We start from the raw sequence: 16493 nt of genomic DNA, 5'->3' as shown, positions 1-16493 counted from the left end.
ATTTCAAGATAATAAGGAAAATATGAGATGACTTGGTGCAGGTGCTTCCCACAGAGCAAGGGAGAAAGCATGCAGTGACAACAGGGTGGCTGGGCTGGGTCGGGCCGGGCCAGGACAGAGGGGAATGGCAGAATTTTTCCTCCGCATCAATGGTACTTTCCTACACCACCTGGCTGTTATAGGAATAATTACAAAATGATATATGTAAAGTACTTTGAATGTTCTGTGGTTCTTGGAAGAGTGGAACTTTAACCTGCTTTGAGGATCCTGTTGTTGATTTCATAAGCAAGGTGGTTGGAAACGAATGAAAAAGCCATACAGTATTTCGACAGGCAAGGCAGATATTTTGTGGTGCTGTCCTGAAATCACTTAAAAATAACACTAGCTCCTTGAGTGGGTTCATCTAGAGATTCGAAATTGCTGTCTCGGCGGAAAAAAGGGCATTAAGAATATAGCCAGCATCCAAGCATCATTATAGCAGTTGCAGCACAAACACTGTTGGAAAACAGCTCTTCTTCCGACAGCTATCACAATGATATTATCTTTACATAATCATTTCTATTTAATAATTCTAAAATTGCATTTCACGTCTGAAATCAAACCATGACCTCTATTAGGGTTGTTATATCAAGACCCAACCCATGCATACATCTTTTGCTCTAGCTGTCTAACATAACACCCACCCTGAAGAAGAATCCTGAAAAGCTTGCTGACTGTTTTGCAATGTTTTGGTTATTCCTAACAAAGTTCTTATCCTTGCAATGTTTTGTTTTTCTTATTCTTTTTAAAATAAATATTTCCCAATATTTTATTTATTTTTAAACTAAGAACAAAATCACAAAAAGAACAAACAAAAATATGGGGGAGGCATAAATAAATTTGTTTAGACAATTACAATTAAATAAAATGTGTCCCCCCCAACTAGAACTGTTTGACAATATAATCTGCTTTCCCCCTGTTACAGAGTCTTTTTCCTCTTCTGAGACTGCACTGATTCTTGTGAAATTATGCAGCCTTCCCCTAGATAGTCGATAAATTCTTCCCAAATATCTATAAAAGTATTCTTACTTGACAATCACCTTTTAACTTTAAGATTACACACCAGTTTATCACTAATAGCTATATTCCAAACTTAAAACATTCATTTAATTGAAACTCATAGTTTACTTTCCATTTCCTTGCTAATATTAATCTGGTCACTGTTAATAAATTTGAAAGTAATTCTTTTGAAGTCCTACTCCATTGTACCTTATCAAATATTGATAAAAGTGCTATTTTAGGACATGGCTCTATATTTTACTTATTCCATTTATTTTCTACTGTCAAAATTTTAAAATATTTTCTCATTCTCATCACATATGAAAATTATTATCAAACGTTTCTGACTTCTCCAACATGGATAGGATAATTAGTATCTCTTTGATTTAAGTTAATCAGAGTTAAATATTATCGCCAAACTAGTTTATAATTTTTTCCTTACAGACATAGGTTATTTGTCTCTCTGTCATGATAAGTCCTAGCTTAACTGACAAGTACCCCTCCTGTATTCTAGAGAACACGGAGAATATTCAAGGCCACTCACTATTTGAAAGGCTGTCCATTCTGCATTAACACTGCTTGTACAGTAACTGTTTTCAGCACAAGATTGGCAAAGTAGATGGACAGATATAGGGAAATACATTTCCATAAATATACTCAGACATGAACTGCCTCAGCAATTCTCTCCTACTGCTAGCTCTCTGCCTGCAACTTCTGATCTGCTTAAGTGAACCCCTCTTGTCCATTCTTGAACTTTAGATATTAGCAGATTGTGCAAGACCCTGTACTTACGGCAAATACCTCTAAAGACTGATTTACATCACTTTTGAGAGATCTGGGAAGAAGAATGAGGTGGGACTATCAGTAAACGGCTTCTTTACATGTGTTCCCTGCCCAGGCAGCCTTCCTGACAAACTCCTCCTTGGTCAGGATGGGCCTCCTGGCACACCCTACTCAGTCCAGCCGGGCATTCTAAGCCCTATGGTCAAGGATCCCACCCTCCTTTCAGCCCAGTTCTAAAAGGGTTAAAATAAAAAGCAAAGCATTTTAGATTTTCTTGCCCAGTGCTCAGAAACACACAATGTAAGAAAAGTCTTGGTAAAGCCTTAAAAATGAATTTTTGTAACCACCATGTTTTTGTAACCATTTTCCTTCCCAAGGGAAATTCAGTACAGGGTCACATGCCCAAAGCATAAAAAGGGAATTTATTAGGGAGGCAAGGAGAGAGAAAAGGAGGAGGAAGGGAGAAAAGGGAAGAAAACAACATACTAAATAAAATCAATAGAGTCAATCTTGTTAATTACGTTTTCCCTACCTGAGTGGTCTTAGCACATATTCAGAGTTCATTGCAGATTGGTTGATCTCAGAAAGAGCATCTTGACTTCCCATTCATATCAACAGGAGACTAACAAAGAATGAGCAAACTCCTACTTTTATGTGTCTTACCTACTCAGAGATAAAATCTAGTTTACAGAGTTTCTCTGATTTGGGGTTTGCCATGTTTCTGGGCGTCTCCTTTCCCAGCCAAAAGGGGGCCAAGGGCATGATTCTGCTGAGTGACTGACAGCTCTTTATCTAACAAAATTGGGAGGGATACAGAAATCTATATTGCTTGAGGTGAAACCTGAAACCTGCCACCCCGTATGGACTCTATAATGCGGCAACCCCATTTTTAAACTTGCTTTGAACAAGAGAGCCTGGCTGTTATGCCTGGCCTTGATTTTGGGGATTTTCTCTTTTTCTTCTGTACCTCCCTCCTCCATGCCCAGCGGGGCAATGCCTAGCCTGCTGAAGAGTCCTGTAGGATTCAAAAGCTTGAAAACCATTAAAATGGTTAATAAAAGTGTTGTTTTTGGATTGTGTAAAGGCATTCTTTTTTGTTTTACTTCTGTGGCAACTTGAATTCAGTAAAAAATGATCTCGTTTGCAGACTTGATTGTTGTCATGTCCGTTATTTATATAATTATTTAAAATATTTTTACCCTGCCTTTCTCCTTTAAAAAGGACCCCAGGTGGGTTACTTCATTGAAAGACAATATTAAAGTTAAAAACAACAAGTATGCAAATATTAAAATGGAACAAACAAATACCACTCTGAGAAATGGTAAACACAAGTAGCTCTAAAAAACACAGTCAAAGCAATAGTGTATAATGCAATCCATCTGAAAATCCAGTCCATTACTGATACCAAACAGTGATCTAGTTATTTATATGTGTTTGTTTCATTTACAGACTGCCTTTCTACTGATAAGGGGGCCCAAGGTCGCTAGAGCCAAAACAGCTTCCTTGGATTTAGGTGGCAAGGAAATGTAGAGTTGGGTGTCATCCACATACTGGTGACACCAAATCCTGACAGTCCAGAAAACCTCTCCCAGCGGTTTCATGTCGATGTTACATAACATAGGAGACAAAACAGAACTCTTAAAGGATCCCGCAGGCCAGCATCCAGGGCGTTGAATGGGAGTCTCCCATCACCATCTTCTGAGTTCTCTCATAATATTATTGATATAATCTGGCTTTCAAATCAGAAAATCCTTCTTTACAGCTTTACATCCTTCTTTACAGCTTTAAACTTTTTAGCTCAGAAAAATTGAGTGGTTGATACAATAAGGTTTTTTTTAATAAAAAGAGCTCTAAAGTATTTAACAATAAGATGTATGCTTATTCAAGTCATCTACTATGATCACAACTTATCAGAAGGTTTAAATATTTGAAAAAGGGCGGCCTTGTCACAGGGAGAGAAAAAGACTGCAATCCTATAAGAAAAGTGCCAGGAAATAATGAGTGCTTTAAATAATAATAATAATAATAATAATAATAATAATAATAATAATAATAATAATAATAATAATAATAATAATAATAATAATAATAATAATAATAATAGTAATAGTAATAGTAATAATAATAATAGTAGTAGTAGTAGTAGTAATAATAATAATAATAATAATAATAATAATAATAATAATAATAATAATAATAATAATAATCTATAATAAAAAGTTAATAATCTATGGTTCTCATGGTTGAGTTTTTGTTAATTCCAAATGATTTATTTTGTCTCCTTAAATCTACCAACCTCCCCAAAGTTTTTAAGCATTGTGTGTGCATGGGTTTTGCTTCTATCCTACAATGATTCTTTAGGGACAATCTTATATCTTGTCCTTCTATGAATATTTCTTTCAGGGTTACAAGGTCACCATGTTCCCAGGACATACTAATTTGTTTGTGTGGGTGGGTGTTGAAGTTCGCAAAATGATGCGTGCAGTATTTAATTACTGGAATTCTTTATATGTTTTATATATTACATTTTATAGTACTTTAGTAGGAATCATGGTTCTCATCATTGGGGAAGAAAATGATCACAACAAAAAGGAAAGTTATTGGAGAAAATGTGCTTGCTGGAAGACATTTACACTGCTTTATGTAGGTTATAAGTGAATCTTATCAAGCGCACAATCACATGTCTGGACTTTTATTATGACCAAACAGTTTGTCTTTTACACCAATTGCCAGATTCCCTCAATTTCCCCACTACTCTCATATTACAGCTTTTATCATATTTCTGTCCCTGCTGTTTTCCATGTTGTTAAATAGTCACTAAATCAAAGCCACATATCTCTGGTTGCATGGCATGAACTTCAGTTCTAAGCTACCCCACATGGACTATTTTGTCCATTGTGACATAGAGGATGGTCCACAGAAACAAGCTCTTTAGGGTACAAGGAGGACTCAATGAGATGTCTTAATACATCTGTCGTCCTCCTTGGGCTTCAGGGCTTTCACATGGCCCATATACAGCTATGGTCCCTTGCCTCGCAATTCATTTACCAGTCCCCTCTCTCTTTTTCTCTTGATATTCCACTAACAACCTAAATACTTCTTTCTGCTGTATATCTGTTTGCCCAATCAGTTTACATCTAAATGAAATATGCCAAATTTTCACAGAATTGTATAAGTCAAAATCTGAGGTTTGAATGCCCATTGATTCCTGGTAGCTGTTCATGTATACTTCATAGAATCATAAAATTAAGCATCCTTCAGTCTCGAGAAACTATGGTAATGTGCTCTGAATAGAGGACTTGGAACAGCGTCTAGAGTGGCTGAGAAGGCCAATTCAAGAGTGACAGTCCCAAGAATGATGCTCAGATGTCAAGGTTTCCCATCTGTTGAGGTCCATTCCTAAGGCCTTCAGATCCCGCTTGCAGATATCCTTGTATCGCAGCTGTGGTCTCCCTCTGGGGCGATTTCCCTGCACTAATTCTCCATACAGGAGATCTTTTGGAATCATATAATAATTGAGTTGGAATGTGCCTATGACATCAAGTCCAACCCCTTGCTCAATGAAGGAATTCTATATGCATAGCATAGCATAGCATATGGGTATAGTAAACATATTTTAGAGGTTGCTTATTCACAGAGTCACCATAGGTTGGAGGTTACTTTGTGGCATTTAACAACAGCAACAGTAAGTACATGCCTTCTGTGTTTGCTGCTCAGCAAGGTGATCATACAGGAGTGGAATGTTCTCTGTGAGCAGCAAGCAACTCATCCCGTCCACCTCCAACACTGAAGTGGCATTCAGGCACGAATGTCTGGTGCCATTCTGAAAGAAGCAGACGTCCTGCTTCTCTACTGCTGCTCTTTGTTTTGTTTTTTACGTTACTCTTGTGGAAGAGTATACAGTACTGCAGGTTTCCTCTGTTAATTGCCAGAATGTTACCTCTGGTGACTGCATTTATGTTCCTTGAGTCTTGTTTTCTATATTTTTTTCTGAGGCTCAGAACTTGAGGTTTTTTTGGGCAAAAAATTAGGACACTTTTCGTAGGGCTTGAATAGTGATCATATGTATATAATTCACTCTGCAAATTCTCTCAACTTTGGGTTTTGGCAGTGAGTTTAATGGGTTGTTGTTAACGCTGAATAAAGAGGTGTGATCTATTTATTTGTTTGTTAACTTGCTTCCTCTAAAGTTACCAGAAAAGTTCCCACAGATGTTTTCTGTGTGATACAGTAAATGTCGTTTCTCCCGTTGGTGCTGTTCATAATATTAAATATTCCAGCTTTGAGTCATACATTTTTGTGACTTTTCAAATTAAAGAACAAAGAGACACAACTCTCTTGGAACTTTTATGTATGCACATCCCATAGAACTGAATGGGAGCTTCACAAGCATAGCTCTCATGCAATTCCATTAATTCCTAGTGTCTGTTAAACAGATTGTTCTCTGAGTTACAGGCTATTTGTGCTTATCATGTGCCAGTAAATCCAGGTATTTAGCATTTAAATATATGCTTAGGAGTGAGAAGAAGGTCATTCTAACTCTTTATACTTACACAATACCTTTATGACTCATTCACATATTACAGATAAAATGGTATGGAATAGAATGTAATGAGACCTCTCCAATCTATAACCACAAGCAGGTCCATGGGAGGAGAGTGACTGAGTCTTAGTATTTCCTGTTGTTCACATGCATATGTTGTTCACATATCAAAAGATCACCTTCTAAGCAGTGGTCCTACAGTAAACCAACTGTCTAGCGCAGTGATTCCCAACCTTGGGTCCCCAGGTGTTCTTGGATTAAAACTCCCAGAAGCCTTCACCACTAGCTGGGCTGACCAGGATTTCCGAGAGTTGTAGTCCAAGAACATCTGAGGACCCAAGGTTGGGAACCACTGGTCTAGCGTATACACAGTTTATTGCCACTTGGTTCATGCAGCACTACTCTGTTGAGCTAACTAGTGCACAAGTCTTAGCATGATACACATAGCTGGAAGTGCCTTGGTTCACCTTCTCACTATGATCTACTTTCAGCCCCACTTGATAAAATTGGATCTCTGCCTCAAGTAAAGATGCCCTGAATAATGTGTTTCATTTATCCACAAGACTGTTGGTCTGTTGAAGATGATGATGGGGAGGTTGGAACAGGAAAGCCACCATTTCAGTGGAAAATTGAGTTCTTTGAAGTGACTGGATGTCCTCAGGAATCAAGGGGTATAAACCAATATCAGATATACTAGGAAAGAAACAGCCAGTTTGAGTAATGCATCTAGTTACTTATCTCTCAAAAAACCTTCTCACTATTAGAGTTATTTATCTTCAGATAATATCCATGTGCAAAATTTTAACAGAGATAGAAAAACAAAGGTGCCCAGCTACACCCTTGTACACCACAGAATATGGATGTTCAAAATAAAAATGACTGGGAAAATAAGTTGCGGTAGTTTCATGAGAGCAAATGAGCAAATTTATGAACTATACAATTTTGCATACTTTATCCCTCTTTTTGGTATGGAATACTTGTAGAATATCTTTCTCTTGCTGTTTTATCCAGCAGAGGGACCCAAGAACCTAAAATGTGGGTTTTACTTACAAGAAGTTTTTAAAAACTATGAATTTAAGTTACAAGAAAGGAGAGGTCCACTACATATTAGAAAGATGCTCAGGGATGCTCTTGGGTTTACCATTCCCTTCTTCTGCAGGCATCCTGGGACTGTGCAGGTTTCCTGCACTGGCAGGAGCTCCTTGGGGCTACATCTAGCTCTGCAGTTCTATGATTCTATAAGTAACGACTTAGCATTACCAGACTGCACGTTACTGAAATAATGATGATAACGGCAGCAGCAGCAATAGCAGCAGCAACAACAACAATGAAATCTGGAATTGACAAATGCGCAGCTCTGTCCATACACATGGCAAGATCCAAAACCTAGTTAAAAATGGCAATATTATAAAATCACTATCAAGTGATGAAAACTACATCAGAATACTAGAAACAGATAACATCCTGCACACAAAAGTTAAAGATCAGACAGAAAGGGTATACATCAACAGGCTGCTGAAAACCTTAAATCATAATTGAATGGTAATAATATAATCAAAGCCAAAAACACATGGGCAGTTCCAGTGATTAAAGACCCAGCTGGAATAATAGATTGGACCCAAAAGGAATGAGAAGAACTGGATCAAAAAACACAAAAACTAACAAACATGAAATCACACACTTCGTCCAAAAAGTGATGTGGACAGATTTTATTTACTAGAAAAAATTGGAGACCATGAATTACTGCAAGTACAGCAGATAGTAGAGGAGGAAAAAGAAGCCAAACTGATTATATTAGTACAGCTAGAAAAAATTACATAAGGTGGTGAAAATGGAGAATATTTTGATAACAACAGAAACAAAGGCTCAATATAAGAAACAACAGTTTGAAAATAAACAGCTGGGGAAATTTTCCCTATAGATTGCGGTGGCCAATGGATTCTTTCATTTGCTCCTTATTAGTCACTTTTCATGCATACAGCTTTGGGAACAATATGAGAACTACATCAAGCACAAAAGAACTCAAAATTTTCTGTATAACGTTTGGAGCCGAATGACATAGAGTGTCCAATGCTTCTTCTTTTTTTCTTTTCTTCTTTCCTTTCCTCCCTCCCCCCTGCATTTTACACTCAGGTTTTTAAAGTGTAAATTGCATCTGCCAAGGGCCCAGAAATTAATGGAATCAGAGGAGCAGGACCCTGGGATGGTCCTGAGGAAATTCTTTTTATGAAGAATGTAGTTACATTGGCAAGAAATTCCTCATTGGTAGTGTTGTCTCTAGGTTCCGTAGCTGTTCTGAGATTTTTTAATACCAGAGACGAACACACCATGTCAGTACTTTTGTTCACACAAGGGGAGGGTACTTGTTTCTTGATGTAGTGGAAAGCACTGACTCATCCCTGTACCAGTCATCTAGACAACCCAGAATTGCTCTCTGAGTTCTCATTTGCAACACAAATAAATCTTCCTCCCCCCTACTGCACTGTCCTCCCTTCCCTCCTTTTTTTAACTCATCCACAGCCAGCAGAAAAATGGCAATAAGGAAATGTGACTTTGGGTCTTTTAAGGAGAAAGGCAGGGTAAGGATAGACAGAGAGAGAGAGAGAGAGACACTGGAACAAATTGGAGCAAAACAAAAAAAAAAGCCACCCAACAGTAGTTTAAAACAACAACAACCAGAAAGCACGTTTTTCTGACTTACTTTGGCTCTGTTGACACTGGTTTCAGCCCTGCTTTGTGCAAACACTGGCCTGCTGGTAAGAACACAAGTACAGTGGTGCCTCGCTTAACGGGCGCTCTGTTTAGTGACAAAATCACTTAGCGATGAATTTTTCAGAGCGTTTTTGCGCTTCATTTAGCGATGGTCCCTATGGGCAATTTTTGCTTAGCAATGGTTGGGACCATGCTTTGCATAGCGATTAAATTTTGGGTCCTCTGTTTCGCTTAACGATGGTTTATACAGCCTCATGTTTGCTGTTTTTTAAATGTTTTTCTGTTATTTATAAAGTTAAAGTTTACTGTTTAATGTTTGAAATCATAAAGTGCACTTAATAAACCCTTTGTTAACCAATTTTGACTTTGTTCTCTTTTTTAATTTGTTGTTGTATTTTTCCCCCATTGACATGCATTGAATATTCAATGCATTTCAACTGGGGAACCGCGTTTTGCTTAGCGATGTTTCCTATGGCGATTTTTGCTTAAGGACGGCAATTTGTTCCTATTCGCTTAGCGATGGAATAGCTTAGCAGCGATTTTTTCGGAACAAATTAACATCGCTAAGCGGGGCATCACTGTATACAACTCTCCAGGAATAAAGCCACTAGGGGGCAACTGAACTTGGAAAATGTTAGGTAAGGAGAGGGAAAATTGCTGCATCCCATACCTTGCTTTGGGGGATTTTTGATTACTGGCTTAAAAAGTGCCAACCAGAAGATGGCAGGCATGTGTGAACACATGTGTGCAAACATGCAAACACACAGAGACACACACGTAGCCATGATCAGTTGGAAGCTCCAATGTATACAAGACAGTATGTCTGTAAGAGTGTCCTGCAATCTCATCTTCTCTGTTTTTTTCTGCATCAGGTGACCAACTGAATTCTGAAGAGAAGAAGAAGAGAAAGCAGAGGAGAAACCGAACAACCTTCAACAGTAGCCAGCTACAGGCACTGGAGAGAGTCTTTGAGAGGACACACTATCCAGATGCTTTTGTACGAGAGGATCTTGCACGCAGGGTTAACCTCACTGAAGCCAGGGTTCAGGTGATTAATCCAGTTTTCATGTGAACATGTTTCATCCAGGAGGTGACATAGTGCATCTTCTGTCTCCATTGCTACTCAATTTAATTTGATTTTTAAAAGGGACAGGAGTCTTCTTTCTTCTTTCCTCTAAGTTCTTGTAAATAACTTGCAGAAATTGTAACTGTTCTTCCATTCTAAATAGAATATGACATTTTGGCTCTTTTAGTCCTGGATTGCTCATCCCTTTCAAATATATAACAGTACACAAGAGCCACAAGATTTGTGTTGCACATAGTGTTTGCAATTACAGACAAAAATACCCTTTTCATGATTTGATGTCATTTAGTATATTGCTCTTTTCGGTTCAGTGTCGAAGCAAAATTTCAATGTATTTTATAAAAAGAAGACAACATGTTTCCAGTTAATGAAATGGTGGGAAATTGCAGTGCTTGTTTAACGTGGATAATCCCACTCTTAAATTTTGTGAAGTGGACAGTATTGTCCTACCTAGATTCTAAAACAACCAATCATCAGAGTTGTAACTAAAAACATTTCATTATTTATTTTTGTCTTGAGAAGTAGTTCCAGTTGTTGCAAAACTATGTAAGCAAATATTCATACTCATGAAAATATAAATGTTTGTTTATTATGACTAATAAAGAACAAAATGTTAGAGATATATTTTCTAACTGTTGCACTAGGTAGAAGGCTGTCACCTATTTTCCACAAAAGAGACAGAAACTTCTACTATTTGATAGAATTTCTGAGAGTTAAGTGTGATTGAAGAAGAGTGTCATTATGTTATGTCATTAGATTTCAACAGCCCTAATTTTAACCAGATATCAGGTGCTGCATGGAGTTCAGTGCACTTGTGTTACAGAATAAAAACAAGTTATTGAAGCACATCAATTTAAAACCAATTAATTCTAGAAATAATTATAGAAGACAATGTTGTTACAGATCTAATCACCTGAGGAGGTTTGAGCATATTCTTTTAGTAGAGGATAATGTGGGTTCTGAACCCAAGCTAGGTTGATGTATTGCTGTAGTGCTATGTTGCTTACTGTTTTGTCTCCTATGTTATTTAACATCTACATGAAGCTGCTAGGAGAGGTTTCCAGATTTTGGGGTTCAGTGTCACCAGTATGAAGATAACACTAAACTCAATCTCTCCTTTCTGTCTAAATCTGAGGAAGCTGTTTCAGATCTAGATCTATCTTTGGCTTCAGTAATGGACTGGATGAGAGTGAATAAATGGAAACATAATCCAGACAAGACAGAGGTGTTCCTGGTCAGTTGAAAGGCAGATCGAGGAACAGGGATTTTCTCTGTGCTCCCTCTGAAGACACAGCTGTACAGTTTGGGGGTGCTTCTGGATTCATCTCTGCCATTTTTCTAATTTTTAATGTATCTTTAAATTTTTTTAAGTAACTAAAATCAATGAGTTATTCTTTAAATACTTGAAGAAGTAATATTAATGTGCTGCACTAAATATAACATCAAAATAAACAATCAAATAAGAACTTATAAAATATACATTTTTTAAAAATCCAAGCTCTATTGAATGCTTTATGCAAGAAAAAAGGATAGCATCCAGCGAAAGCTGTCATTTTAAGTCTCTGAAACCAAGTGTAACTCATTCACATTAAAACCAAAACAAGTTCCAACCATTTCATATGGACTGGATTCTTCTCAGATTTTTCCCCCTAGACAACTGAGAGCTCTCATAGTTTGTAGAGAGTAGTGTTCTTTTTAAATCCAACCTACAAAATTCCAGAGTGGGGAACAACGATTAAATTCTCGAAACAGCTGTAGGACTTCTCTGCTTTAACGATTAGAAAGAACTCAGTGGAAATGAGAAAAATGTATAGAAAATTTATGGTTATTTTTCAAGCTGAATTTATGGCACAGGCCACGTTCTAGGCCAAGTAATGCTGCCAAAAAAAAAAAAAAAAAAAAAAAAAGCTTGCAAGGCTATGGATTTTGCTGAAGTTCTCATAGAGGTGCCCTATCTATTTTTAATCCTAAAAACATATGCTCGCTTCATTTACTAAGGTGAGAGCCAGGGGGCCTCCCAAGACTGTCAACTATATTTTGGAGAAGAGGAGGGGAAAAAGCAAATGGATTAAACTGTCTATGCAGTTGCCTGCATACAGTCATCTCTGTCAGCAACAGAAATAATTTCCTCCCTCTTGAATCCGTGGCACTTATTCTGATCCCGCTATAGAATCTGACAGCTGTACAAGTGTAATGGAAGAGGCTGGGAGGAAGCCCTCACTTGTGTGTGCATTACATGCTGTAAAGTTGTGTCTGACTTATTGCAATCAATGAATTAAGGAGCTTTGAAAGCTCCTGCCATTAACAGCCCTGCCCAGGTCTTCCAGACTAAGGGCCGTAGCTTCCTTCATGGAGCCAGTTGGCATGGCTCACAAGGTCAGTGGCAGAGGAAACCATTCTCCCAGTTCTCAAGTGCCGTTCACATCAATGGGAGGTGTGAAAAATGGACTCAGCCTGTCCAGACAGGGGAATTTTGAGTGGTCTGGCTCGTACTTAAAAGGTTCCTATGCACAGTGCAATCAATTTTATCTCTCACTTGAGCAATCCTTCTGTACATACTGGAGATTTTTATTCTCCTGTGAGAAGGGTCCACACAAGTCTTTGGATCTCCAGTTTACTCATAATTAAAGTTTACCTGATTTACTTGCAAGTAAAGAGGCAGTGGTGGAGGACAATGGCAATGGGGCAAACTCACAGCAGCAATACTGGTGTGAGGTAAAAATGTTGGAGTGAAGGTTGGGGGACAGAAAGAACCTCTACTTAAGAATGTCCCTGCTGAAGAACGATCCAACTTAAGAACAGCTCCATTCGCTAAATTTTGCTTCTACTTGAGAACGGAGCTCCAAGATAAGAATGGGGGGAAGAAACTTTCCTGCCCTTTTTTAAACCTTAGGTAATCTTAGGTTAAAACAAAAAATTCTCCCCCTAGTGGTAGAGGATGGATTAACCGGCTTTGCATTAGTTCCTAGGGGAACTAATGCTTCGACTTACAATCGGAGCCTCTACATACAAACAAAAAACAGCCAGAACAGATTAATTGGTTTTCAATGCATTCCTATGGGAAATGCTGACTCGACTTACAAATTTTTCGACTTAAGAACACCATTCTAATATGGATTAAGTTCTTAAGTAGAGGTTCCACTGTAACACCTTTTTTTTCTGTCTTTCTCTTCAGCTGAGGGTCTACTGGGACTGCACTGCCTTATGGGGCAGAACCTGGGGAGTTGGCATAGCCCCCTTCTCACCTTTTCTTGCAGCTGCCCTTCAGCTGGCCATAGTGGCTTTACTTTGTAAATTATTATTAAATAAAGTAAGTGGCGTATCAAAAGAGCAATGCATCAACCTAGCATGGCATTAGAATTGTGCTGCATAAGTTAGAGAGATGGTCTAAAAAAGGAAGATGAAAAAACAAGAGGGGGTTTCTTTGTCCTCCCTTTGAATGCCACAACCCATCTATTATGTCACAGGGTTGGCACTGTTAATATCAACCCAGATCCATTTAGGTGTGAACCAGCCATCTGCACAGGCTACACAACAGAATAATTAGCAGCATGCTGAATCATGCCAAAAAAATAAAAAAAAGCAGAGGCCCCTTGCCTTGTGGGAGTGGGGTAGCTCTTAAAAGGGCAGGATGGGTCAATCTAAGTAAAGACACAATACAATTTGGTTTGAACCAAACAATAGCAACAACAATCCAAATACCAGTCTGTATACCCATCTGGGAAGTGTTTAGCCAATCCACAACTCATATCTGATACAATAGTTAAAGAGTAGAAAAGATAATGTATTAAAGAGCAGAAAAGAGAAGGTTTTGAATGTGCTGGAGAAAGGGAACACAAAAATCATACAACACTGATTTTTTAAAGGATATGGAAACATTCTTAAATATAGGAAACCATGGCCTAGTCAGAAAAAAAATCAATAGAGGTAGTATCAGGGTGTGGGAGCACTGCTCTTTCTTGAACGCAAAATCCTGTACTTTGAACAACTGAGAACTCTATTGTTTCTGCATCAAATGTGCTCCTTAGTTGAGTGAGGTTGAACAGAAAGGCCAGGAGATTCTGTGGGGAGAACAGCCGCCTCCATTAATTGGCATTTCCATATACTGTATATTTGAGTTTGCCACCCAAGAACCTGACTAGAAATGGCAGCTATGCATGCACAAACTCTCTGTAATCCCAAAGGCCAATCTTTGCTGTGCAGCAAATGTTAAATGCCTGGCACCCGAGGCAGACAGATCTCGACTCTTTACTTTAAGGCCTCTCCCCTCCACTCAGATCTAGCCCAAGAGAGAGGATGGAGTGGCACCAAGCTCTGGCTCATTCCTCACCCTTTTCACTCTTAATTCCTTTTCCTTCTGGACAGAGACTTAGCCTCAAGTCAACAAAGTAGGACTAGGATCTGGGAACTGAACAGCTCCTTTTATTCACAGGCAAGGAGTTAGTCCTTTGACATGCCAAGGGTATTTCTCCTTCTGGGAGGATAGAGAAAGCTAAAAAGGTCAACCAGTGCCAGGGAGGTCTTTGGATAGCCAGCAGCGTCTGGTCTGCCTGCTATTCATGTGAGCAGCTGTAATGTGTAGCCAAGAGCTCAGCATGTGCTCAGTAAGGAAGTGTCACAAAGTCGAACTCCCACATCTTATGTTGCTGGTAAGAGATGCACAGCAGATACATTTGCACTCCAAAACATACTGTCTGAATTTCCTCTGTGGGTCAAATTAGTGAATACCTTTGACACTGCACTTTTTTTTTGCAGAGGTGTTCCTTCTAATGGTGAAAAATATATTTTGCGATATGAGGTATTTTTTTAAACATATATACCTTCCATTCAGAATGTTTTGTGATTAGTCACTGGAATTTAAATATGGTATTAATTTATATAACTGACTGGAGAGATACCAGTCTCTGAGGATCTGCTGTTGCAATAGGGAAACTGAATAAATTGTGGGGAATATGTAAAGGGAGTCACATGTGTGTTTTTGAGCCTGAACATTGCATTTTTGACATTTTTTCATTGGTGAAAGAGACCCTGCAAGACATAATTTCATGTATTACACAAGTCAAAGTTTACTACCAAACATACACTTGATATGGAATTACAGCTAATTTCTGATGACAATACCTGTAGAAAGCAGATATGTGTTTTTTTTAATTAAAGCCTTCCATTTATAATATCTTATATAAGGTATTGTTGTTGTTTAGTCGTTTAGTCATGTCCAAGTCTTCGTGATCCCATGGACCAGAGCACGCCGGGCACTTCCACTGCCTCCTGGAGTTGGGTCAAATTCATGTTGGTAGCTTCAGTGACACTGTCCAACCATCTTGTCCTCTGTCATCCCCTTCTCCTCTTGCCTTCACACTTTCCCAACATCAGGGTCTTTTCCAATGAGTCTTCTCTTCTCATGAGATGGCCGAAGTACTGGAGCCTCAGCTTCAGGATCTGTCCTTCCAGTGAACACTCAGGGTTGATTTCCTTTAGAATGGATAGGTTTGTTCTCCTTGCAGTCCAGGGGACTCTCAAGAGCCTCCTCCAGCACCACAATTCAACATTCAAATTCAAATATAAGGTATTAGTGTATCTTTAAGAATATTTTGGGTGATAAGGCCTCAGAGCCTTTTCACACTTTGTTAGTTGTAGAGGCTGAGCAATGGCACTGAAAACAGGTCTGTGAGCTTTGTGATACCATGGTGGTAATTTAAGGCTCTTGCTGTACTTTTTTAAATGGCTCCAACTTAGGCAGATAATTTTTTTTACTATGGTCTAAAATGACTTGCTTGATCTCTCCAAGTTTACTTGAATCAAAGATCCCCTCCAACGTTAAGTGGGCAGATACTGAAATGGGACTTCAATTTTACGTAACAGAAATATTTAGGAAGAGACCACTGGAATTTTTCCTTACTACCTGTTTCGTTTTGCTGTTTCTGAATGCTAACTAGTTATGTGTCTTTTAATAAATATGCATTAAGCCTGTTTAACTAGAAAGTGGTGGGGGGGTCTAACTTTTAGTATGAAGTTGAATGTGCATGCAGTAGAGTCAGCCCTAACACTCTCCAGCTTTACTTTACTCCTCTGTCCTGGGATGTTTAGCTATCCTCCCACCCCCTGGGGTGACTCCAGATTGAATGAGTCAGGTTAGAAGAAAACAACTGAAAGCACCGCAGGGAAGAGTAAGTGGAAGCGAAGAGGGTGTTGCTAAACATTCCCATGAATCGAGTTTGATATGGAAATTCTGCTCCCTCCTCTGGTTTACAATTAAATTGCCAAGGATAAGTTTATTAAACAAACAAATGTCCCTAATTTGGCCTTAACTGTCAGCTGTTAGTTAGATCTACA

At 38.5% G+C, this 16493-nt stretch overlaps 1 protein-coding gene across 2 annotated transcripts in view; it reads left to right on the top strand.

Annotated features, from left to right (window-relative positions):
• The window catches only part of PRRX1 (paired related homeobox 1), a 72206-nt gene that overhangs the window by 38794 nt on the left and 16919 nt on the right, over nucleotides 1-16493 (top strand). For both annotated transcript variants that reach the window (XM_020814709.3, XM_020814707.3), the window contains exon 2: nucleotides 9949-10124. In XM_020814709.3, the coding sequence (XP_020670368.1) occupies nucleotides 9949-10124 (176 nt within the window). The remainder of the gene's footprint in view (nucleotides 1-9948; nucleotides 10125-16493) is intronic.

This window comes from Pogona vitticeps, chromosome 4 (genome assembly GCF_051106095.1).
Source record: "Pogona vitticeps strain Pit_001003342236 chromosome 4, PviZW2.1, whole genome shotgun sequence".
Taxonomy (NCBI): domain Eukaryota; kingdom Metazoa; phylum Chordata; class Lepidosauria; order Squamata; family Agamidae; genus Pogona; species Pogona vitticeps.
This window is presented reverse-complemented; position numbering and strand designations above follow the sequence as displayed.